Genomic DNA, 25,692 nt, shown 5'->3' on the forward strand with positions numbered 1-25,692 from the left:
ATAGGGTCAAACCCCAACCTTTCTCCTGAGCTCCATATTAGGGTGGATAGAGGCCAGACCTTCTGTGAGCCTGTGTGTTCTCTGCAGTTTGTTCCCTGTCCTGTCCTTGATTCCTCTCTGCCTTTCCAGGGGCTAGGAGGTCTCTGGGTGGAGAAGGGGAAAGAAATCCAGTGCCTGGGGAGTTTGTGGCCAGGGTCTATGGGCCCATGGGTCCATGGAATCCAGACTTTTGCCAAACTGAATGCTTGGTTTTTTTGGCTACAGGGTCTGGGGTTTTCATTTTCTGATTTATTTCTGGTTTTCCCGTTTCTCAGATCCCAGTCCCTAACAAGCATTATTTACCTTGGTGGTCTCCTCTAACCTGTGCCCACAATGTCTACACAGTCTTAAATCTCTGATCACAGAGAAATCACTTCCCAGTCTCTGAGCCACAAGGGACCTCAGAAGCCCAAATTGACTCTCAGAATTTGTGGTGCCCAGGGATGAACCCAGACCTCCAGAGATCTCTCACTTCCCCCTTCCCAAGAGCCCACTGGCCACTTCCTCATCCTAAGATTTCAGGGCCACTAAGACCCACATCCTTTTTCCAACTGACTGGTCCTTTGCCAAGCCCTGCATATCCATCCAGAAGTTGCCTCTTTGGTCCAAGGCTAGGGCTTTGTAGTTATTGCTCCAAGGGCTTCCACCTTTGCTTCTCTGGCCAAGGCCATCAGCCTCTTCAGGTAAGCTGCTAACTAGAATGAACACAGATACCCCCACAAGGAGAGGCTCCCCTCCCTGTTGAGTTCTGTTCCCTCTGCAGAACACAGATTTGGGGCAGATGCTCCCCTCCCCCCAAACCACAGCCCCAAGGTGTGAAAACAACAGGAGGCTGGATCAGCCCCAACCTTCCTGCCTGGAGGAGGCCAGGGACGGGAGAGGATACAGGTGCAGGGTTGAGCGCTTCACACCTTGGCCACAGTTTGGGCCTGTAGCAGCTTCGTTCTGACTAACTTCCTCCCCTGCTGGCCCAGGCCCAGAGTTGGGGGAGGGGATGACTTGCAAACTCAGTCCTCAATCCTCCTCCCAGCCTCTTCCCTGAGTCTCTTTCCTTTTCTGTCGCTGGTCAGTTTGGCAGATCTGTGGACAATCTTTTGATCTGATCACACCATGTGCTCTAGTGGAAAGAATGCAAATGAAGCAGATTAGGAGTCACATGGCCTGGGTTCCAATCCTGGCTCTGCCAGTTACCTCTGGGCTCACTGTTTCATCTGTTGGCCTCTAAAGGGCTTTCCACAATCTTCCTGAGGCCAAGCACTCTGGACACATCATCTCCTTTGAGTCTCACAACAGCCCCATGAGGCAGTTCCTCCGTTTTTCAGATGAGGGAACTGAGGTAGAATGGCTTGTCCATGACCTCACGAAAGTTGGGCTGTAGACCCAGTAATCACCATGCTCTTCTCTGCCAGAACTTCTCAGCCCTTGCTCTGCTTGCTCTTCGACCTCCTCACAGCCAGCTGCTCTGATAAGTCTCCCAAGGTGGGAAGTGGGAGAGACTGTCATCTATTTCCAGAGCTTAGCCCAGCACCTAGCTCGCTCCCCAAAATGCTTATCGATGGGTCACCCCACTTGCTTCAGTAAAATGGCTCCCAGGGAACACCAGCCCTCCATCCCCCACCCTAATGGCCTTTTCTGTTCCGAGCACCACTGACAATCCAGAGGACAGGACAGGCAGCATTAGAGACAGACTGGTGGAGGGCAGGGCCATGGGTTCCAGGGCCTTTAAATAGAGGGGCCTCAGCAGATTTTCTGCCCATTTCCCATCAGCTTCTGTGAATTCTTCCATCACATCCCTAACTGCCTTCTCTCCTCCCTCCCTGGCCTCCCTTTTGCTTGTGTCTCCCCTCATTAGATCCTTCTGTTGACTGACTTGTTTGAAAGGCTGTTGTGTGGAAGGGAGATTCCGTGTGTTGTTTGACCCCAGTTTGGGGTCAAATATAGAGAGGCATTTTAAGATGAAAAAACTGACTAAAATGAGATCCAATGGAAATTGTAATGGATGCCCTGGGAGATTGTGAGTGGGCCATCTTTAGGGCTATTCAGGGCGCTAGAGGCTGGATGCCCATTGGTCAGGGATTGGCATGGGTTTAGAATGAGCAGCCCCAGAGATTCTCAGCTATTCCCTCCTTTGGTTTCTCTGACGGAGGGAGACAGAGAATCAGTTGAAATAGTCATTCAGTACTACAGGCAAAAACCACAATCTCTGGAGTCAGAAGACCTAGGTTCCAAACAGCTTGTATGATCTTAGGCTGGTCACAGCTGCCTTGCTTTAAAATGCAGGTATTGGACTGGGCAGTTCTAGGTTTTCTTGTAGACCTGGAATCCTAATGAAATCATGTAACTGAGCATAAGGGAGGGGAGGAGAAAACGAAGATGCCAAGGTCCAGGAAGCCCTTCCTGCTTAACTCCCAGTGAGTCCCCAAAGATGCTGCCATCTTCCCCAGGAGGTGTTGACCCCATGCTCGCTGACCATGGTCTTGCCCCTTTTCTCTACTTGAATACCCTTGGCCCACGAGTCTTTGTGTGCCACAGGGGCTGCCCCACAGTCACTCCCTCTATTTCATCACTTGGGAGAGATGCACTTCTCTTAAGGGTTTCTGCTGTGAATGGGGGGAGGGGTAGACATGCACAAGCGCATACATACAGCCTTCACTTCCTCTGAACTGCTCAATCCAGATTTCAACCCCACAGGTGGCTGGTGGCAGGCAAGGAGGGAGCAGCACACAACCTCTAGCACCAGGAGCAGCTTTTGGGCTGGTGAGCTCCAGGACTGCCATGATGTCCCAGGTGAGTATCTGGGCACACATAGGCTGCAGTGGGTTGAACTGCAGCCTGGGAGGCTCTCAGGGTATAGGGGAGAAGCGGGGGAAGAAACCAGCTCTTGTTGAGGCAGGTTCCACCCTCTGCCCTAGGCACCTGGAGATGCCCCAAGTGCAGTAACAGCAAGTGGAGGGGAAGTTCCTGGGGTAGAGCTCTTGGGTCCCACCCTTCCACTGTCTTCCTAGGTCAGTGAACACTTGGTGCTGCTTGATCTTCGCTTCCTGGAAAACAGCAGCTTTCCCTATGACTACCCCGAAAATGATTCTGCCAGCTGCTGTTCCTCTCCACCCTGCAGTCATGACTTCAGTCTGACCTTTGACCTGGCCTTCTTACCCACCCTCTATAGCCTTCTCTTCTTCTTTGGCTTGTTGGGCAATGGAGCTGTGGCCCTTGTCCTCCTGAGGCAGCACCGGGCCCTAAGTGGTACTGACACCTTCCTGCTCAACCTGGCTGTGGCTGACATGCTGCTGGTGCTGACCCTCCCCCTGTGGGCTGTGGAGGCTGCTCAGGAGTGGGTCTTTGGCTCAGGCCTCTGCAAGGTTGCAGGGGCCCTATTCAAGATCAACTTCTACGCAGGGGCCTTCTTACTGGCCTGTATCAGTTTTGACCGCTACCTGAACATCGTACATGCCACCCAGCTCTACCGGCGGGGCCCTAGGAAACGTGTGATTCTCACTTGCATCATCGTCTGGGGACTCTGCCTGCTGCTGGCCTTTCCAGACCTGCTCTTCCTGTCGGCCCAGCATGAACCTCGCCTCAATGCCACGCGTTGCCTTTACACCTTCCCCCAGACTGGTCACACTGCTTTGAATATCTTGCAGCTCCTAGCTGGTTTCCTCTTACCACTGCTCACCATGGCCTACTGTTACACTCACATCCTCCTAGTGCTGCTGGGATCTCGGGGGCAGCGAAGGCTTCGGGCCATGAGGGTAGTGGTAACTGTGGTAGTGGCCTTTGCCCTGTGCTGGACACCCTACCACCTGGCCATGCTGGTGGATATACTCATTGATGTGAATGCAGTGAGCCGGGACTGCGAGTGGGAGAGCCGGCTGGATGTGGCCAAGTCCATCACTTCGGGCCTTGGCTTTGTGCACTGCTGCCTGAACCCCCTACTCTATGCTTTCGTGGGTGTCAAGTTCCGAGGCCAGATGCGGACACTGCTAGGGAGGCTGGGATGCCCAGGCCAGGAGGCCCTTCTGCGGCCAACTCCGTCATCTTCCCGGCGAGATTCCTCCTGGTCGGAGACCACAGAAGCCTCGTACTCAGGTCTGTAAAGATGCAGACCTCAGCCTTCACTGGCCTGCCCCCTCCCCCCATTTCTCCACAGATGCCAGCCTTGGCAGGGTTTCTTTATCTGGGGTCCATGAATTTGGATGAGCAAAAAGACATCTCTCTTCACTAATCTCTAACTGAAAGTTAGCATTTCCTTCAGTGATGAACATGGGTACCAAACCGTTCCTCTGAGGAGGTTTTTGCCCAGCCTGCCAAAGCGCTCTGTTATGCCAGGTACAGCAGCCCAGCTTTGAGCGCATGCCAGGCCAAAGCTGGCCTCGCTCTGTGGTCACTGAAGTACAACCTGCTGAGGCTTCAGGAAGTGAAGGGAGTACAAGGGACAGCCCTAGGCCACCGGCCCAAAGCAAAACAAGCAAGCAAAAGGTGAGCAGCACTTCAGGGTGTGGGGAAGCAAGCAAGGAGCTGCAGAAGAGTGCTGCTGTTGGCACGGAATAAAAGCTCTGACTAATGTCATAAACAGATTTTATTCTTTACAATAAATGCTAATGCTTTAGGGTTTAGTTTTTCTTTGGGAGAAAAAAACTTCCTAACAGCCAAACTAACCCTGGCCAGAACGCCCCGCTGTGGCGTCCTCGGCTTGGTTTTTCAGAGGCAGTCCCTCCCTCCCCTAGACAGCCGTTGCCTTATTTCCCTCTGGGCCTTACCTCCTCTTAGCCATCTCACCCAAAGGAGATCAGGATCATGGGTCCGTGGAGGCAAAAGGAGAGGGCACAATCCTCCTCATGTTACTTGGCCAGTGGCAGGAAGGCACTACTCAAATGCACAGGATTCTAAATCAGCACTATATGTTTTATCAGACACATGAAAGACACCTCACAGTTCAACATTATTTTTCGAGCTAATCCACCCCTAAATAAATTTGCTAGAAACAGCAACATTGTGAGCCACAGTCACCTAACCCTAGTGGGTCTCAGTATTATTTAATGCCACCGTGCTGTAGGGCAAGGAAACTCCTTCCTCCTCTGTAACAGAGGGGTGGCTTGCAGCTGGAGTGGGCCGAGTCTGCCCAGATGTGCCAGCTTTCTGGGTGGGTGGGAGCAGTACCAGAGACCCACGGCATACAGAACAGACTACACGCTGGATATTCACCGACTTGGAGTGGCGGCCAACCCTAAAATGGAAAAACAAGGTGAGCACTAACTAAGCTATTGGCCAGAGAAGGGGACACAGGGTAGGGGTAGCCAGTGGTGAGGGAGACGGGCAGGGGGGAATAGAGAGAACACTGACAAACTGGTTCTAGTCTTCAATTCCCAGGTGGCCTAAGGAAAATGCTAAAGAATTCATTGTAGTATGGCTAATGAACAAAATGAGGGGTGGGGAGGGGGGGAGAGGGACTCCATTACCTGGCTTTGCACCGAGTACATTCATAGATAAACTTATAATGAATCTCATAAGTGTGGCATCGCTTAACCATAGGCAGTTCTGGGTGCACCACTTTAGATCTGTGGGCATAGATTTTCCAAAAGGGACCATGACAGTCTCTGACACCGTGAAACAGCCAGGAAGCCACATGGCATAATTCATGGATCAGCGTGTCCCGGAGCCGGTCTGGGAAGAGAAATTAAAATCAATTAATTATGATCACTTGAAACATTCCTAAACTTTCTCCCATGTGAATTATTCATATACACACATAATCAGCATTAACTCTTTTCTTTTCAGAGGATGAAAAATGAAATTTCATCCATCCAACTCACTAATGACCACCTGTCAGAGGGAACCTTAGATTCAAACATTCAATTAAAGCACCAAGCATTTATTAAGCACTTCCTGTGTGTAAGGCATCTGTGACTCAGTAGGTGGTTACACAAGGTGATTCCAGCTCCCCACTCCCACCCCCCAACCCCCCCTCCCCCGCAAGAGCTTCCAGGCAACGCCTGGATGCTAGCAAAAATTGCCTTACTCTACCTGGGCCCTTGAGACCAGAGAGAAGGAGGTAAGACCCTGCCCTGGGCCTCCTCTAATGCTGGTGGGCTTCAAGGGCCTTCTCCAGTTCAGGGAAGGGACCACTGCCTCCTCCCTAGGCTCCTACTAAGGGGAAAACACTTCCCGCATCAAAAGATGCATCACTATGCTGCTACAAGGCTGACCCATGAGGCAATGTCTCCAAGCCCAGATTGCTCAACAGGTGCCATACTCCTAGCCTCTCATTCTGTCCCTATCTCAGTAACTCTGACAAGCCCCCCTCCACCCCCCAACATCCCATCCTTCGCACTGAGCCCCGGCTCTTCTCTGACACCACTTTCTTTCTAGTCCTGGCTTCATTTTCCTCTTCTACTCACTGGCCCTGGTGGAGTAAGAATATTCCTTCCTTTCCCCTTCACTCTCCCCACTCCCACCAAGTGGGCCCAGTGTGAGGCAGTGAGGGCCTGGACTAAGGGGGGAACAACAGAACTGGAGAAGGGTCTAACAAAGGGACTGAGAGCTAAGGAAGTGAGTCATCATGACTGGCGTGGGAGGAGTGCACACCAGGGCCAGGTGTCTTCAGTCAAAGCTGAAGCCGGCAGTGTGGGCAGCTTTCACCCATACGCACCCCCCTCCTCATTACCTGGAGAGTCACAGACTTTTTCAGAAAGCTCAATCCTAACATTGCGAGCGTCTCGGGGAGTGCCTTCCTTCCCTGAAAAGCGGCAGTATCCTGCTGTTGTCCGCATCTTTTTATTCCAGTTTATGATCATCTTGTCTGGTAACTAAGGGCAAAGAACACAAGAAGGGAGTGAGGATCAGTGCTGGCGGCCCACCCTGCCCTGACCACTCAGTGCCTTTTCTGGACTAGATGGGGAGTTCCTTTAGGGCAAAGGTTGCCTCCCTTTGCCTTTCCCTTCCTCCTATTTATAATTATAAATGCTTTTCATTCACTCACCTTCCCCCACTCAAAAGGAATCCTGACCAAACCAAGTACAAAAAGCCTGCTCATCACAGTGAAAGGGTAAGGCAGAGCCAAGAAGTGGCCCCAGAGAAAAGAAGGCTGGGGAAAAGAAGGCTGCAGCTGCCCCAGGCCTCAGGCCTCCAGCTTAGCCTCAGGAAGCTCTCTGGTCCCCTAGCCCCCATTCTCCTGTGCACACTTAAAAAATGCACTTAAAACACAGCAGAGGCCACATTGTCAGACTGGAGACGGATAGCCAGAACAGGCATGGGGACTTTTAGTTTAAGCTAGTACAAAAGGAAAAACCATTTAAATAGGACTCTCCTGGAGCTAAGACCCAAACACAGATCAAGGGATAAATAAGGACTTTGTAAAGTATAGGCCTGGAGAAGAATCAAGCCAAGCACCTTTGCCAAGAAAACCCCAAACGGGCTCACAAAGAATCTGAAACAACCAAAAAACAATGACAAGGGCTGAGTGACTACCACTTGGGAGGACTACGGGCGAAGGGTAGGGAGATGGGCAAGGGCCAGGTTCACATCTATGAGGCCCCTTAACGTTTGCAAAGTATGCTGCACATTTGATCCTCACAATGACCCCGGAAGAAAGGGTCTGCCATTATGCCCATTTTATAGTTGAGGATACTGGGGTTAAGGGAGGTGAAGTGGGGGGAGGAGTCAAACAATTCCAACATATTCCAAATCTAGTTACCATGCTTACAAACCGCTCCATCAATAATGTGCTTTTTTCCCAAATGTATTTCATTTTTCCATTAATTTTTTTTCTCTCTTTCCTCTCCCTAAATGGCATCAATAACAATTTACTCAGCTTTTCCCATGCCATCTTTCCTGACTCCTCCATCTGTGCAGTCACACTGGTTCTGGTACCACCCTTAGCATGTACCATGCCCATTTGGGTCCATGCTCTCCTGTCTGCTCTGTCACCTTTGCCTTCCTCAACTCCATGTCTCTTGTACCAGGCCCCAGGCCAAGCCCTCCCTCCTTCCTTCCAAAACTCTTCTTTGAGAACCTGCTCCAAACCCCTCTAGCTGGAAAGTATGTGGTGCTACCCAGCCAGCAGCCCTCCTCCGCCATCCTGTGCCACCCATGGTACCCTTTGGCCAACCAAGACACTACCCGTTTCCCAAAGACTGTGGTGTTATAGAAATGGTACAACTTCCAAGTCAACTCCTCCTTCTTCAGGTGAAAGTACTTCACATAATCTGATGTAGAATCGGATAGCTCATCCAAGAAGCAGCCAGCCACCCGGCACAGCTTCCCCCTGCAGAAACAAAGTCATGTCAGCTTGGCAAAGAAAGCACTCGAGCCCCTCCCCTCCATCCCTTCCCTGTCCACTGGGTGACATGTGCCTGGCTCCTGCACCCCCTCCTGGCATCCATCCCCTCCTTTCCTTTCCCACTAACCAACCAGCCCCTTGCCATCTGAAGCCTTGTCCAAAAGAAACACTTAATAAATGTGAAGCTAAATGGGTAGAATGCAGGATAAAATGTTTATTTTGAAGACGTGGCACATGTGGGAATTTCTGTTGCTTGACTATGCACATTTTTTACAAGGGTTTTTTCCCCCCATGGAAAGGAGGATAGGAGGGTGTGGAAGGGGAGAGAAAGTCAATTTTAATGGAAGAAAATCAAGTTCAATGTGAACAATCAAAATCAGAAGGATTGGTAACAGATAGGAAGAGAATGGGTATGAAGTCAGAGCCTCTGCATGAACAGGGTTACAAAAGGCTTAGTGCCATTGTTAGCTTTTATGGCTTCTGGGATAGATCCACATGAAAACACATTAGAAAAACCTATAAAGAAATGATCATGTTATTATGGCTGCAAAATCTGGACTTCCATTCACCTTAATAAACATTTCAATGAGCCTTCAACACTTCTACCCATTCTTTATCCATACTCTAACACTCCCTCTCCCCCAAGAATACAGTCAAAGCTCCCTGACCGAAATGACACCTGCTCTGGCACCAGGCACCATGGGAAGGGCTAGGGCTACAACAAAAGGCGAAAGCTCACAGTCTGATGAAGACACACTCTGAATCCCGGTGTGCACCCGAGAGGCCAGGACTGGATGACAGTAGGAGGGGATGTTCGAACACCCAGAAGCAAGGACATATTGTAGGCCAATCTCATACAATACCCTGGCTCTCCAGCCTGCCATGCTGGATGTCCCATGTAGCACAAGGTACTTCAAAGAGCAACCACCATGTCAAGGCAAAGGAGCTGAGTTCTGGTCTCTCCCATTTAAGATCTTAGCTGGGGTGAGGAATCTGTGGCCTCAAGGCCACATGTGACCTTCTAGGTCCTTGGCTGAGTCCAAGTTTGACACAACGAATTCTCTTATGAAGCAGATTGGTTCTATGAAGTTTGGATTCAGGCAGAGGGCTACATTTGAGGACCTAGAGGGGATCAGTTCCGTGAAGTCTAGATTCAGTCAGAGGGCTGTACTTGACGTTCTAGAGGGCCATGTGGGGCCTCGAGGCCGCAGGTTCCCCAACCCTGGACTAGATCATAGATTTAGAGCTGGAAAGCTCCTCAGAGACCATTAAGTCCTACCCCTTCATTTTACAGATGAGGAAACTAAGGCACTGAGCAGTTAAGTGTTTTTTCCCCCACTCTTCTCACCCTGGAAGGTCCCTCCTGCCCTTGTGGCCCCATCCTCTGATTGGTCAATTCCTCCCAGAACCTGCAGGATCCAATCCTGACTCCCCTTTTCCCCTACCACAACATCCACCCTCATTTTTCCACTTCCTTTTATGTGTTGTCTTACCCCCATTAGAATATAAGCTCCTTGAGGGCAGAGACTGCCTGTGCTTCTGTTTGTAAACCCCAGTGCTTAGTAAAGCAACTGGCACATAGTAGGCACTTGCTTGTTGACTCCAAATCCAAAGATCTTTCTCTACCACAGAGGTGTCAAACAATAGGCTGCCCAAACCAGATTAAAATGTGATTAGGAAATGTTGAACAAATAAAAATGCAACACAACTGAGCTGGTATGGATTTGGGGTTTTCTATGTTAACACACAACCCCCAGGATCCTTTCTGGTTTGAGTTTGACACTGCTGCTCTACTGCACAAAAGATCCACCAAGGGGCTCAGAGGCCTTGTCTGGTCCCTCTCAGCCTGGAATCAATGAGAGGACTCCGGTGGTGTGGAAATCACCAATGGATTTCAACAAGTCCTCTCTGATACTCCAAAGGACAAGGAAGTGAGGGAATGGCCAGGCAGAGGAAGTGGGCTTGGTTACCTGAAAAATTGTTCTCCATTTGTCAGACAACGTTACCCAAAAAGCAGTCAAGCTATTTTCATGGTGTGTTTCCACTTCTTGGTCAGTCAGGCATTCAAAAATCATTCCTCAAAAGCTTAAGCACCAGGGACACAGAGAAAGGCCAAAACAGGTCCCTGGCTTTGTGGAGCTCACATTCTGATAGGGGGGACAATATGCAAAAAATTCCTCACATAAAAGGTAGGCACGTTGCCAATGAAAATTGTAAATTCCTAGAGGGAAGATAAAGGAGAGGATGAGTGTGGAGAGGGAGAATGCCAGGGAAAGAAGGACTTCCAGGCGGGGGGGGGGGCGCAGTTTGGAGATGTAGGGAATGGCCAAAAAGCCAGTTACTCGATTGGAGAATGCCTGGAGGAGACTGAAAAAGCTGGGCAGGAGACAGGTTATAGAGAGCTTGAAATGAATGCCAAAGAGAATGTTTTCTATGTGACCTGGAAGCCACAAGAGTAGACTGAGAGGGGGTGATGTAAGCAGACCTGCACTTTAGCACTTAAGTGGAGGATGGACTACAGAGACTCTGGAGACAAGGAGACAGACCAGAAGCAATGGTCCAAGCATGAGGTGCCAAGGACTTGGACCAGGATGGCAGCTGTGTAAGTGAACAGGAGATACCTATGGGAGAAACAACCACAGATGGGACATATGGGAGTGAGTGCAAGAAGGGAGTCAAGGCTGTCCACCTGGGTAACTGAGAGAATGGTAATACCCTCAATTGTAATAGAAAAGAAGGGAAGAGGGAAAAATCTGAGGGGAAAGACAGTAAGTTCTGTTGCGGACGTGTTGGGTTTGAGATTCCTACGGTTCGACCAAGTCAAGATGATCAAAGGAATCAAGAGAAAGCAGCTTAGGGTTAGGGAACCACCTGTATCAAGATGATAACTGTGCCAACTGGAGCTCATGAGATGGCCAAGTGAGACAGTGTTGAGTAGAGGTGTCAAACTCAAACAGAAACGGAGGCCACTTATCCCTGTGGGTCTGCTCGGTGACTTGGTTTATTCTATTTTTATTTATTTTGTTAAATATTTCCCCAATTATATTTCAATCTAGTCCCAGTGGGAGTGGCAGGAGATGTCTTTGAGGAAGAAGAGGGCCCAAGACACCTTTGATCAGTGGGCATGACCTGGATGAAGCAAAGAACCCTGAGGAGAAGAATCAGGAGAAATCAAGGTCATCAAAACCTAGAGCAAAAAGAAAAATATCCAGAAGAGAACAACTGGTGGGGTCAAAGGGAGGTCAAGGATGAAGCCACTAACTTTGGTCACCTCTGAGTCCTCATCTGGACGCCAGCGGGTGGCCCAGATCCAGAGCTGAGGCAGGGTGCAGGGAAGAGCCTGGACTGAGGACAAAGGAGCAAAACAGGGGAGAAGGGAAGGGACTAATTCACACTGAGGCCTCCGTCCCTGATCTGGCACCTGCCAGTACCACTCATGGTGGATTTAACTTACGTCCTGTGTAGTTCTATCTTCTCTGCTCCATTTGACCCTGTGCCTTCTATCTCGGAGCTTCATATTTCCCATAACACCCAGCATACACAGGGCTGAGTACATACCAAGGACTTGTACCATGAGCAATCACATACCTTCTACTGCTTTGCGGAGCATCTGGGTAACTGGCTGATGTGACTGGGGGAGTCGACAAGGTAGGCACTAGCCTCAAAGTGCCTGAAAAGCCGGGCGTGGGAGTCCCTGAATCCTGAACTGAGCTGGGAACATCCCTGGAAGGAGTCTCGAAGGTTTTTTTTTCTAAAAGCACAAACAAAATGGACTAGAAAATTGCTGAGTATAAAGGATATCTGAACGGAGTAAGTTAACTTGCACCCAGGCAACAGGCCAACAGGCCAACCAAGGAGAGCCCGGAAGTCCGAACTGGAAGTACCCATACCCAAATCTAGAGGGCACCAAGATCTGTATTCCAAAGTATTCAAAAGATTAATTAGATATAGGGCTGGAAGAGAACTCAGAAACTATTTATCCTAGCAGCCTCCTCTTCTCCCATTTTAGAGATGGGAAACTGAGGCCCAGGGAGAGGAAGTGGCTTGTAGGAGATCACACATGGGATTTTAGATTTAGGGCTGGAAGGGCCCTCAGAGGCCAACACCCACATTTTACAGATAAAGAACTAAGGCCCAGGGAGGAAAAAGTGAGTGGAGAGGGTGGGGAGGACACACTGCTCAGGACAAGCCCAAATTCAGAAAAATATAGGATGCAGGTTTCATTAAGCGAGGGTTAGCCTGATCTTTCCCCAGGACTTAAGCTGTTTGTTTCTATGCTGGTAGTGTTAACGAGTGGAAAATGATTGTCTTTGTCGACAATGACTGTACGGAACACTAGCACTCCTGTGGGTCAGGCACCCTGCTAAGCCCCACGGATACAAAGCAAGCCAAAATCCTGCCAAAGATATTTATCTGGGTGACTTTAGGCAAGTCATTTGATCTCCCCACTTCCCAAAGCAGTTATGTAAAGCAAACCTTAAAGCCCCAGAGAAATTCATGCTCTCACTCAGAGGCAAACCAATGTCCACAAGGATCTTTCACGCTATCCTGCTGCCTCTCAGGGCCACTTGGAGACTCTGCCTTTTCTAATCAAATGCCATTGTTGAAATGCCACTCATTTCTTGAAGTTACTTTCTAGCCGTGGGAAGAGTCTAGGCTTTTTATGTCTCAAATCCTTCATGAGGCCTCTCACTTTTCTAATGCCTTCCCTCAACCCCTCTGGAGTTCATGAACTAGCCCTCGAAAGAGCAACCACAGGAAATTGTGTGGTAGAGAGCTGGCCTTAGACGCCTCAGCAAGGCAGAAATGAGGGAGATAACTGATCAACCAGGAAACTGCCTTAAACAGAATAGACTGAGGTCTGGTATATCCCATGATTCCCTTACAGTAGCCCTCAAGTCTGTCTTAATACAGGGAGAACCCTTGACCAGGAGCTGGTCACATAGCTCAATGGCTGTATGAAAGCAGAGTTTGGAAAGGGCACAGTAGCTCCTGACATCTGGTGTCTTGGCTGAAAGATGATCTGTTGGCTTTTCAAGGAGTATTGAAGAATTTGAAATCTACACTAAGAAATTATTTTCAACAGCAGCTAGTCAGTAAACTTGGTTGGGGCAAAGTATATGCCACAACTTCAATGGGTACAGCCTCAAATAGTTTTTCCGAGGAAAGAATCTTTTACCTAATTTGCAGACCGGCAAGTTATATTCACAGAACCAGGCAGGAGTACAACCCATCGAACAGGACCCAGAGATGGCATCTGCCACTGGATCCTCCAAGTAGTGCAATTATCATCCAGCAATAGAATTTTAAACAGACTTGCTAAAGCTATCAAAATGCAAGAAAAAGCTAAGAATCAAGACAGGCCTCAAGAGCAGATTTAATAAACTTGGACAACAAGAACCAACTGCAGAGCTGCTGTCAGAGATGTTACCCTAGCCTTCCAAACAGTCAGGACTGAGAAATACTGGCTGCTCTGTCAGTACCTGACTCGAGAAGGCTACAGAGTAGATCTACTGTTATATGTCCAGTTGGGGCCACTGAGATCTAGCCAATGACATTGTGTTATCAAAATGAAAAACCAGTCTGAGGCAGACAAGCCTAATGAAGGCCAGGACTCCATCAGATGAAGCAGGGACATATACAGAGAACACAGAGCACGAATCAGGTACAGTGTCCATTCATTTCTATACAGTGGACGATAATGTTTGTTCTTTAGTTTGAAGTTGCACTTTTGATGGTATCGGGTATGTAAATTGGGGAACTAAAAAGCCCACCTAGCTAGAAAGTAACTACAGAAATACCTATTACTTAGTCACAGAAAACATTAAGAACATTCACTCATTTGTCCTAGGTGGAAGGCCACCAAGTTGCCCCAAGTAATGCCTAACAAATCACACTTACTGTAACTGTCAGTTGCATACTAATGTTGAAATTGGCAGGCTTGTTTGTCACAACACAGTGCTAAGGGCTCAAGAAGGAACATATATCAGACAATGGAATGTCCTGGATGGGGGCTCCAAGAGTCACATCGGGTAAGTACCCTAATAATCAATCACCAAGAAAGCGTTTCTCCTTTAGGACAGGGCTTCTTAAACTGTGGGTCATGACCCCATGAGTTACAACCTACACTTTAAGAAGCACTAAAAGGGTTGGAGAGTGGAAAAAGTTTAAGAAGCCCTGCTTTAGGTTAAAAGTAACAGTAGACTCAGTCACACACTGGGTCACACACGTGGCTTGAGTGAACAGTGTTTCTACAGGAAATATTTCTCCAATGAGAAGGCAGCTCAGAGGTCATCTATTTCAACCTGTACCTGAACTGGAAATGGTCACTCACCTGCTCAGTACTACAGACCCAATAACTTCCTAAGTTATCCCATTCCACTTTTGGACAGCTCTGTTGAAAAAAAGAAAAGTGCTCTGCTCTTTCCCAAAGGAGGTCATGGTAGTGTAGGGCTTAGGAAAAAGGAAGAGACATGACATTCTTGTGGGATTCCAAACAAGATGCATTTAGACAAGAAACAATGTGTGTGGAATATAAACAGTGATAGATATGGGTTCATGCCAGCTCTAGCCTCTCAGGGCCTCAGTTTCTTCATCTGTAAAATGCAGGTAGTTAGGGTAGGCTGAATGGAAAAATCCATGCACCAAGTGCTTTAGAAACAATTTGCAACTATGCTTAAAAAGTCACTGAACGAATTATGGGAAAGCCAGTACATTAACGTACTGCTGGTGGAACTGTGAACTGCTGTAAGTCATTCTGGAAAGCAATTCTGAAAGATGTCCCAACAGTTACTAAATTTAAATTGTCAGTGATCTTTGACCCAGAAATAATGTCTACTAGATGTAAAAGCCAAAGAGATCAAAGACAAGGACTCCGAAGTATAAAGTGGTGGATAGCAAAGAATTGGGAACTGATGAATGACCAAAAAAAAATCACAGTATACAAATATGATGGAATATTTAGGGTGAAGGAAAAGGATGGTACCAAAGAAACGTGGGAAGATTTGGATGACCCAAAGCAAAGTAATGGGAGCAGAACCAGGAGAACAAATTCTACAGTAACATACTGTATGAACAAACATGCCTGAAAGAGTCCCAAAACTGGGCACACGCTTGGACAGTGATCCCCCTACCAGGCCTAGAGAGATCAAAGAAAGAGAACAAGGACCCATATGGACAAAAATATTTTGAGCAGTTCCATTTGGTTACAGTCACAGCTTGAAAATTAAAGGGGTAAGCCCATCACTGCGGGAGTGGCTGAAGAAATGATTGGATGGAAGGTCAGAGTATAAATAACAAATAAGAGAATTTCCATTAGAAATGCAAAATGGGCAGTTTCAGAGGAACATGGAATATTTAAGGATGAGGCGAGCAGAACCAGCAGAACAATTTATACACTAATGGAAACAAAGTAAAGAGAAACAGCTTTAGGACTTAAAAACTCCGACCGGTGCAAGGCTCGGCCATGACTCCAGAGGACTGACGGACTCCAGGTGAACAATGAGGCGCCTCCGCGGACAAGGCCAATGTGCTTTTTCTGTTTTGGCTTGAGTGTGCCCAGTTGTCCCAAGAATTTATCCTTTTCTTCCTTTTTTTTTTTTTTCCAATTCAGGTAGATGGGTGGGGAGAAGATGAGAGTTAGGGATAGGGTTGGCCAGACTCCCAGAAATAAGAAAAAGAGGGTCAACCGAAGGATTTTTTTGAAAATGAAGAAAATGGAAGAAAGGCCAAAAGGAAACAAAGATAATCAAAACTTTGAATGTCATGTATTGAACATATCACATACTAAAAAGAAGAAGCAACCTGCAATTCACAGAGAATCTGCAATTTCATGGACAAGTCTCTTTTTCAGTTCTATTTTATATATGAAAATGGTCATTTTATCTGGAGATGGATAAATTCTGAAGAAAAAAATCAAATTCAGAAACAAAAAAAGGATGCTTTCTGTGCGACAAATCTGACTCCAGCAATTGCCCTCCTCTACTTCCTCTGAGGCGGCCAAAACGGCTGCTAAAAACATCACATGTCCATGGGAGGGACAGAAAGCACACAGAAAAGAAAAGCAACAATTTCCACTACTATAAAGACTGGCACAAAGAAAACCAATGCAGTGAAAACGAAAAGGGAACTCATTAACGGAGAAAAAAAATTCTTGCAACAAATTTACCTCAAAAGGGTCTCATATTCAAGATGAATAGAAAAATAATTCAAATTTATAAGAACAAAAGTCATTATCTCACAGGACTAAAAGATATGATCAAGCAATTCACAAAATAAGTCCAAATTATTAAGAAATAGGGATCACAAGGAAAAATACTTCAAATCACAAATTATCACAAAAAAACTAACTAAACTGATGTTCAGGTTACATATCGCACACATCAGACAGAAAATGACCAAGAAAAAGGAAAAACAACAAAAGTTCCCAAGGCTGTAAGAAAATAAACACTCAACACAGGGGACTAACCAGCAGAAAGTTCATGCTAAACCTCTCCACATGACAGCTCAACCTGATCTACACTCACATCCTCCAAACTGTCAAGGAAAATGGAAAGGATCCTTTGGGATAGGCTCTACTTACCCAACTCAAGTTCTTCATCACTGCTAAACTCCAACACTCTAGGGCTGCAAAGATAAAAGGGGAGCGTTAAAACAGGGCTTTACCTACCTTCACCAACATTCCGTGCATTCAAAAGCATTATAAGCACCACTGTCCTGGGTCCAGAAGTAAAAAAGGTTTCTCGGGCTTTTGACAATCGAAATTACCCGAATGTCTCCTTACCGGACTCTCTTCTTCCTCTTTGGTGGTACATCATCATCGCTGCTCAGTTCTGGAGGAAAAACACAGGACATACCTTGTTTTAGGTGGTGATGGAAAGGCACGGGGAACAAAGAAGGGCAAAATAGCCCTAGCTGCCTCGGGACACCTCCTCCCTGTCATATCCTAATCCTCCTACATTCACAATCCCTGCTCATCTAAAAACCGACAAAGTCATTCCCATAAACAGGAACTTCTGAGACACACTTTCCCCTGGTCTACCATCTCCCATCTCCCATCCCTTGACTTGGTGGACTCACTATTCAACAACAGCTGCTGGGAGAACTGGAAAAAGTCTGGAAGAAATTAGTTACAGACCAACACCTTCTGCCATACAGCAAGAGAAACTCTAAATAGATGCCTGACTTAGATACGAAAAGTCACATCACACACTAAAAGAACAGAGAAAACGCCTTTTTGCTACAAGGGGAAAAGAAGATTAAAGACAATGAAATTAACCACTTGGATCACACAAATTTAGGGTTTATGCAGAAGTAAAATCCACGTAGGGTGGAGCCAAGATGGAGTAGAAGGACGGACCTGCTCTAGCTCTCCCCCCCGTAGCCCTTAAAATACCGGCCAGAAATGGCTCTAAACACACTCCAGAGCAGCAGAAGCCACAAAATGACAGAGCAAAAAGAGATTTCCATCCCAAGACAGCCTGGAAGGCAGACGGGAAGGGTCTACCACACCAGGCTTAGAGCAGAGCACAGCCCAGCCTGGGTCACACTGCATGGACAGGACTGGAGCAGGCTTCAAGCAGTGGAATCACAGGTAGCTGCTGAGGTTTCCACGTATCTCAACTCACAAAACACCAAAGACAGCTTCAAAGGTCAGTAAGAAACCTCTTTCACCTGGGTGAGAGGGGAGTGAAGTCTGACCCCAGACCCAGGGCAGCAGCAGCAGCTGAAAACCAAAAGGTAACACTGACAAAGAGGACAGATTTAAAATGTACAGGATCAACTTATATACTGAAAAAGATGAGCGAGCTGTTCACAAGAGACTTATGGTTTTAGCGACAAGTCTCTCCTGTTGTTCTATAATATACGTAAGTGAATATGTAAAATATAGACTATAAACTATAGATATAGATATACACGTACATTATATATATATATATATATATACACGTACATATGTATATATATATGTGTGTGTGTATATATGTATGTACATGTGTGTGTATATACATATATGTGTGTGTGTGTATATATATATGTATATATATACATATATATATATACACACACACACATATATATATGTACAGAGAGAGAGACAGAGAGACAGAGAGGAGGATATATGGGTACACACATACACTTAATGTTCAGATGGGAGCAGCCTGTCTTATGCTGGTTTTATGACCCTGAGCAAATGAACTCTCCTCTCCTGAAGAGAGCCCCTTTAAAGAGAGATTACATCTGAACTGCTAATGGGAAATGCAGGTGGCTGACTGGAGCCTTGGAGGGGAGAGTTAGGGGATCAACGGCAGGGGATAATTGCTCCTTCCCAGGAGAGGGCTCTGATGCCAGGGTCTTCAGCAAAAGAAGCATGTTCATGTCACAGATGGCATCTTTAGTTTCACCTGAGTCACAAACTGAGTCTGTGCCATGAATAGACCTCAGTGCTGGAGCATCCCAAAATAATGTCTAAGTATCCACACCAGTTCGGGTGTAAGCTTTAAACAATGTTCGCAAACACAGACGCAGAGTGGGTACGTTCTGCACTGCACCTTGCCTCTCTCTCCCTCCCTGTCTTGTGTGTACAATCTCTGTCCTACAAACATAACATAACCTTGTCAGGTTGGGGTAGAGGAAAGAATGCTCATCTAGTCATGAGATTTAGTCCAAAACTCACTATGGTTTGAAAGATCACTGGATTTGGAATCAATGAGGCCTTGAGGTCAAATTCCAGCTCTGCTGGAATATATACATACATACATACATACATGTATATATGCGTGTGTGTATACACATACACACACGCATATATACATACGCATGTACACGCAAACATACACACACACAAGCACATTATGTGTGTGTGTGCGTGCGCGCGCCCGCTCATATGTGTAAACACACACACACACATCTTTTTTCTCAATGGGGGTAGAGGAATGGGTAGGAAGAGGAGAAAATAGATTTTTGTCAATTGAAAACAAAATTTAATTTTTAAAAAAGTGGAGTCAGTTAAGGGATTCTCCTAATTTAGATCTCCTGAGTCAGTTTAGCGGGTTTACTAGCCACAGGACCTTGGGCAAGTAGATTAACCTTTTAGGGTCTAACTTTATCACTAAAAGGAACTCAAACCTGCCTCCCTACCTCGATTTGGGTAAGAATTAAAACCAATGTTTCTTATTTTCCTCATTTTGGACGGGAAAATGATGTCTAATGCATAAGCTATGTCAGATTGCCTGCAGTCTTGGGGAGGAAGGAGGGGACGGAAGAAGGGAGACAAATTTGGAACTCAAAATCTTATGAGACACTGAAGTTGAAAACTATCTCTGCATGTAATTGGGGGGAAAAAAATATACTATTTACAAAGAATGAATCATGCCTTGGGCGGGGGGGGGGTGGGGGGGGGCGGGGAGAGAGAGAAAATCTAAGACTTATGGAAGTGATTGTAGAAAACTAAAAACAAATTAAGAAGAAAAAAGAAAACCCATCTAGACTCACAAATAGTTAGAGGCTCAGTTTCCCCACTACCACGCCTTCTTTCCTATGAAGCAACAAAGGGCATAGAACGGAGCTTAATGGTACCCTCAAAGGTCAGGTTCCATGGAGCTACTGGATTTTTTTTTTTCATTCCTCCCTCCCCCTCGCCCCCCATCCGTCCCCAAGCCAAGTCTCCCTCCCACAAGACACGCCATCTCCAGACTCTAGAAATTTCCCTGCCTGTCCCCCAAGGCTGGGGGGACCTCTCCCTCATCTTCACCTCCTGGCTTCCTTCAAGCTGGGGCTAAAATCCCCCCTTGTACAGGAAGCCTTTCCTGTAGAAGCGCCCCTCCCTCGGTTGATTATCTCAGCATATCTGTCTACAACCTGTTTGTACCTCCTTGAGAATAAAGCCTGCCTTTTGTCTCTTTCTGTATCCCCAGCGCTTGGTACCGTGCCTGGCACACGTTGGGCACCCTTACAAACGTTTAGTGACTGGTTTGCTTGGGAGGGACCAACGACTGCGAGATTAAGGCGGCGTAAAAACCAGAGACCCCAAATCCAAAGACAACTCCCGGGCCAGGCTCCGCCCCTCCCCCGCCTTCGCCCCCTTTTCCCCTTCCAGCCCAGCCCTTTCCCGCTTACTCCTCCTCTCCCCAGCCAGGCCCGGACCGCCCCAAGGAGCCAGAAGGAGGGACCGTCTCGGCCCCCGCCCCGCCCCCCTTCTCACCTCGCGCGGCTGCCTCGGCCCCTCGGCCCAACACCCGCGCCATGGCCCGGCGATCTGCCTCGGCCCGGACCCCGAAGGGCGACCGCCGCCCACCCGCAGAAGGAGCGCGACACTGGCCGTCTCCCGGGCGACCGCGCGCTCGAGCCTTCGAATTTGGCGCGAGCGTTGGGCTCACGCCACTTCCGGCGGCGCTGCCGGCGCGGCCCGGCGCTGCCGGCGCGGCCCAGCTCCACTTCCGGTGCCTCCCCGGTTCTCCCTCCCGCCTCCTTTCCTCCGGGCCTCACTCTTGCCCTAAGTCCCAGGACCGGGGAGGAAGGCGCTAGCACTCCACCCTAGCTCCCGCCTCCCCTCGCGCCCGCTGCCCCTTCCGCTACGGTTCGAGCCAGTGCAGCAAACACCTAAGCGAGCGCGGGGCACTTTACAAGGCCGCCCCTGCCTTCCAGAGGCACAAGTGCAGGAGGGGGGCCAGCCGTCACCTCAACCACGACCCCAGGGCCAGGGATTGGGGGAGAAGGGGGGGCGGGCCGGAAGCACCAAGGCAGAGTGGAAGCAAGCACTCGGGGCGGGGGCGGGGCCACCTAAGCGGAATACGCTCCGTTACAGAGCCTGGCAACCGGGAGAAAGCCGCAGAGAAAGGCTACGGCTAGTTCCTAAAAGTGAAAGTGAAACTGACGACCGGAAAAAATCAATTTGCCCATTTCCTCGGCCAATAGCTTACGGGAAGCATGCACATTTCAAGCAACGCTTCTCCTACTTTGTCACTTTCTCTTAAAAGGGACTATTCCAGCATGCCGAGTTCGCGCTGGGAGAACAGTTCCTTCATTTTACCGATGAGGAAACAGGCCAGATAGACTGCTTGACTTACAGCGTCTCCAAACTTCAAAAGAATTAAGCAAAATGCTTTGTAAACCCTACAGCTTTTCTCCTATCGTGCTAGATGCCTGGGTGTTCCGAATGAGTCTGCTCTTTTCCACTAGCACTGCTGCGGTCATCTCTCCCTACCCCAGCCCCCGCCCCCCCACCCCCCACCCCCCACCCCTCAAAAAGACAAAAAAGGCCTCACTGAACCTCTCAGGTAGTGAGCTTCCTTGGCCCCACCTTCATAAACGCCTCCTCCAATCCAGTCCACTTAGGATGGTAACTAGATTCCTAAAGGATGCACGGGTAGGGCCAAAGACTTGTATTTGTTAAGGCGCTGCGCCTTGGTTCTGGGAATATTTGGGTTGCTGAAGGGCAGAAGTGACACCCCTGTGTGAAACGCTGATCAAGTGAACTTGAGAAGAAACAAAACTCAAAATATATCTGAGCAGAGTCTCTCACGCACGAGAGTAAAAGGCTTGACTGGAGGTGAACTTGGTGTCCAGGCACTGCCCCATCGGCTCACTGAAATGTGCCTTCAGGCACTGAGACAGACCGGCTAACATGTATAAATCACAGTTAGTGACCTTTGGGGAAATGGGCACGTTGGCCCTGACAACTGCTAGAATTGTGCTTTGGTCGCTTTTCTTTTTCCCAAGCTGAGGTACAAATAGATCACTGCTCAGGAATAGGTCCTAACTGGAGGCATTAGCCGCTGGAGGATCAGATGAAAAGAAATGAGTGTGGAAGTGAGAAGCAGCTAGGGATAGAAGCCACGGGCCAGGAGAGAAACAGCTTACAAAAAGCAGAACACAGAAGCGGTCAGGAACTACGAAGGAGGCTTTGCGGGTGCTACAAAACAAAGAGCTGTTGCTGCCTTGACTCCCCTCTTCTGCTTAAGAGATGAGGAATTCAAAAGCCAGGCTCCGCAGCTGTTTGCTGGGAGATCTGCCGATATATTTTTACCAGCAGCACAAGGGTGCCTCCCAAGGGGGGCAGTGTGCCGAGTGGCCCAAAAGGAACACCCAAGTAGATCTGCCTAGCAGGAAAGCCGTGGGGATCAGAGCACATCCCTAAGCAGTTCTGTGCAGTGAGGGACACTCAGGGCACACGGGTCACTAAGGAGCTGGAAGTGAAGGGCCTAGCGATGTGCCTCCGGGCTAGGGTTCTTTTTACTAAGCCTCCTCCCCGGGGTGAAGTGGGTGGGGGGGGGGGGGAATGTTCCCATTATTCCCATTTTTCCTTTCTCCATTAGTCAGTGTTCTTAAGAGTTAACCGTCAGAGGCCCTGAGAGGCTACTCATTCGACTGGGAGCTCCTTGAGGGCAGGGACTTTAGCACAGAGCTTTGTGCATTTTGTTGTAGAGTGGCGACCAAGAGACAGTCTGGCCCCATTTGGGATTTCCTTGCCATTTCCTTCTCCAGATCACCTTACAGATAGATGAAGAAACTGAGGCAAACGGGTGATCTGCCCAGGATTACACGTCTACTAAGTGTCTGAGGCCAGATTTGAACTGGGTTGGAGGGGTCCTCCTGACTCCAGGCCAGCGCCTATTCTATGCACCGTGCCACCTAGCTGCCCAAACCTCAGGCATAGTAAGCACTTAACGTTTCACTGGTTAGAGTACATTTCCACCCTCCCCTTCATTACACCCAAAATAACGAGCAGGAGCAGCAAAGTAACAGCTGTAGCTGGTCCCCCCTCTATGAAAGCCACCCCCCACCACCCCCGACCCAGTGAGAAGGGGGATATGTGGACCACACGATGGCAACGCCCTACCTGCCTACGTGTTCAGGCAAACCTAAAAACACCAGAATACCGTACCACTGGATTTCAGGGAGACGACTTCTTGGCCACTCCAATGCTAAAACTGTCTACACTAAAGCCGGGACATAGAGATCATAATTTCTATAATCTGCACTACGCGTGGCGAGTAGAAAAGAGTCACCCTAAGCGTACGTTGCAGATAAGCAAGGTGGGAATGGTCTACAGCATTCAACGTTAAGCTCCCAATTTAAGCTACACCACTTCTGGACTTCATCATTATTCCTCCTCCTCCTCCTCCTCCCTCCTCCTCCTCCTCCTCCACCACCACCACCACCACCACCACCACCACCACCACCACCACCACCACCACCACCACCCCTCCCACCCCTGACACTGCCCTGCCCTCCCCACCCCACCCCACCCCACCCACCCTCATTTTATCAGCTTCCTTTTACACACTGTCTTCCCCTCCCTTACGCTGGAAGTTCTGGGGAGCAGGGAGTGTGTGTTTTCTTTTGAGCACTCAGCCTGTCACATGCTGGTGGCTTGGTAAAAATTTATTGACTGAGCTGAAACTTGTAGTTAACAAGTAGATTTCCTCAGTCTTTAGCAGGAAAACACAGCTGGGCTTTGACATACAAAATAAGCCAGGAGAAAAAAATGAACTCTGAGTATAATTAACCTAAGCACAAGGTGGGGAGGGAAAACAAACAAAAAACGCCACACTTCTCCAAACCAAAAGCAAGTGGCACACTGGAGAGAACGCTGGGCCACGGAAGGCAAGGAGAGCTGAATTCAAATCAGCCTCAGTCGCTTACTAGCTCTGTGACCCTGGGGAAGTCACATCACCTCTGAAATTTGTGATCAGTAAAATAACAGCTTTAAACCAAGCACTAAGCACTTGCCTTGGGGCTTTCCTCCACATCCTTTCCCTTTCACCAGCTCATCCTCGGAGCTCCCAGCTTCATCACATCTGCAAGGCAGTACAGAGAATTGGTGAGGCAAAGAGGGGAGGGCAAGTTCAGGACTGGTGCAAATGTAAAAGCCATTTTCCTTTAACCCGATTATCCATAAGAGTCCAAAGTTTTAGTGGCTGTCCATAAACCACTAAGACTGGTCATAAGCTACCGAGTCAGTTTCTGGGTACCACATTTTCAGATGAACACTTACAGAACCTGAACAAGGGCAACTGGGACAGGCAAGGGGGCTCAAGATCATGCCACAGAAATATCAGGTGAAAGAGCCAAAGATGTTTGGCCTGGGAAGGAGAAGACATGATCACTGTTTTCAAGTATGTAAAGGTCTGTCACATGAAGAGCAGAGTTAGGCCTAGCGGAAAGAAAACCCCTCTCACCGCCAGAGCTCTCCAAAAGACAAGATTCCGTTACCTCAGAAGGAGACCCATGTGCTGAGCGTATCAGACCATGGATTCGCTTCAGGTATGGGTTATGACTCCTACACTATACTCTGCCCTTAAGGTCTGCATGACGAGATAAATCATCTCAGAATCATCCAAGGTTAGAGCTGGAAGGGACTTGAGGGGATACCGAGGCCCAGGGAGGGGAAAGTGACCCGCCCAAGGTCACAATGCTAGTAAGCGCCTCAGCCTGGAGTCAAACCTACACCTTCCAAACTCCAAATCTCCTATACAGGTTGCCCACTTAAAAAGTCCTTTCCGTAATTCTCATACTCACTCGTCATTTCTTTTCGTCGACGACGAACATGACGACGAGATCCTGGGAGGTTTTACCTGGGATAACACTAAACCATGAAGGAAACATTAAGCATTAGAAGGCAAGTTACATTTAAAAAGTGACAGCTTAGCAAAATGGGGCCATACAGCAGCCAAAGGACCCTGCACTGGAGAAGCCACATGACCCAGCCTGTGGGGAGCTGTCCATCATGTTCTGGTCCTGAGGAAAAGCAGAACAAAAGAAAGGTAAGGGACCCTGGAGCAAAAAAAGGAGAACAAAGCCAAGGAAAGCAAGATACTTGCGAATGCCTCCTTCCTAACAATATGGGGAATAAGCTTCACAGAGGTTATTACTGAACAGGGGGAACTAACCTGCAGTCACTTCATGCTAAACCTCTCCACATGACAGCTCAACCTGATCTACATTCACATCCTCCAAACTGTCAAGGAAAATGGAAAGGATCCTTTGGATAGGCTCTACTTACCCAACTCAAGTTCTTCATCGCTGCTCGAATCCAACACTCTACGGCTGCAAAGATAAAAGGGGAGCGTTAAAACAGGGCTTTACCTACCTTCACCAACATTCCGTGCATTCAAAAGCATTATAAGCACCACTGTCCTGGGTCCAGAAGTAAAAAAGGTTTCTCGGGCTTTTGACAATCGAAATTACCCGAATGTCTCCTTACCGGACTCTCTTCTTCCTCTTTGGTGATACATCATCATCGCTGCTCAGTTCTGGAGGAAAAACACAGGACATACCTTGTTTTAGGTGGTGATGGAAAGGCACGGGGAACAAAGAAGGGCAAAATAGCCCTAGCTGCCTCGGGACACCTCCTCCCTGTCATATCCTAATCCTCC

The 25,692-nt window shown here is 48.3% G+C and overlaps 2 protein-coding genes across 3 annotated transcripts; one reads left to right on the forward strand and one right to left on the reverse strand.

Annotated features, from left to right (window-relative positions):
- The first annotated feature begins 2,725 nt into the window (after positions 1–2,725).
- CXCR3 (C-X-C motif chemokine receptor 3) lies at positions 2,726–4,240 on the forward strand. The gene is made up of 2 exons (XM_072626713.1): positions 2,726–2,826; positions 3,045–4,240. The coding sequence occupies exons 1-2, from the start codon at positions 2,815–2,817 to the stop codon at positions 4,131–4,133; spliced, it is 1,101 nt and encodes a 366-aa protein (XP_072482814.1). The 5' UTR covers positions 2,726–2,814; the 3' UTR covers positions 4,134–4,240.
- A 357-nt stretch (positions 4,241–4,597) lies between these two features.
- GCNA (germ cell nuclear acidic peptidase) lies at positions 4,598–25,692 on the reverse strand. 2 transcript variants are annotated; one of them, XM_072626711.1, is made up of 12 exons: positions 25,521–25,654; positions 25,320–25,363; positions 24,982–25,054; positions 24,836–24,902; positions 24,047–24,114; positions 17,097–17,145; positions 16,896–16,939; positions 11,903–12,065; positions 8,155–8,299; positions 6,701–6,842; positions 5,496–5,700; positions 4,598–5,263 (listed from the first exon to the last, which is right to left on the reverse strand). In XM_072626711.1, exons 1-12 carry the CDS (start codon positions 25,555–25,557, stop codon positions 5,053–5,055), a joined length of 1,248 nt encoding a protein of 415 aa, XP_072482812.1. In that variant the 5' UTR covers positions 25,558–25,654; the 3' UTR covers positions 4,598–5,052. The 2 variants fall into 2 exon arrangements, with proteins under 2 accessions (XP_072482812.1, XP_072482813.1); XM_072626712.1 differs by lacking the exon at positions 24,982–25,054 and having other exon boundaries at positions 25,521–25,692.

This window comes from Notamacropus eugenii, chromosome X, assembly GCF_028372415.1.
Source record: "Notamacropus eugenii isolate mMacEug1 chromosome X, mMacEug1.pri_v2, whole genome shotgun sequence".
Taxonomy (NCBI): Eukaryota; Metazoa; Chordata; class Mammalia; order Diprotodontia; family Macropodidae; genus Notamacropus; species Notamacropus eugenii.

Coding starts and splice junctions, on each gene's coding strand:
- GCNA (XM_072626711.1), bottom strand. CDS start 25,557: ATGATGATGTATCACCAAAGAGGAAGAAGAGAGTCCG. Junction 25,364..25,520: donor AAGAGGAAGAAGAGAGTCCG/GTAAGGAGACAT, acceptor TTATCTTTGCAG/CCGTAGAGTGTTGGATTCGA. Junction 25,055..25,319: donor CGATGAAGAACTTGAGTTGG/GTAAGTAGAGCC, acceptor GCTTTTCCTCAG/GACCAGAACATGATGGACAG.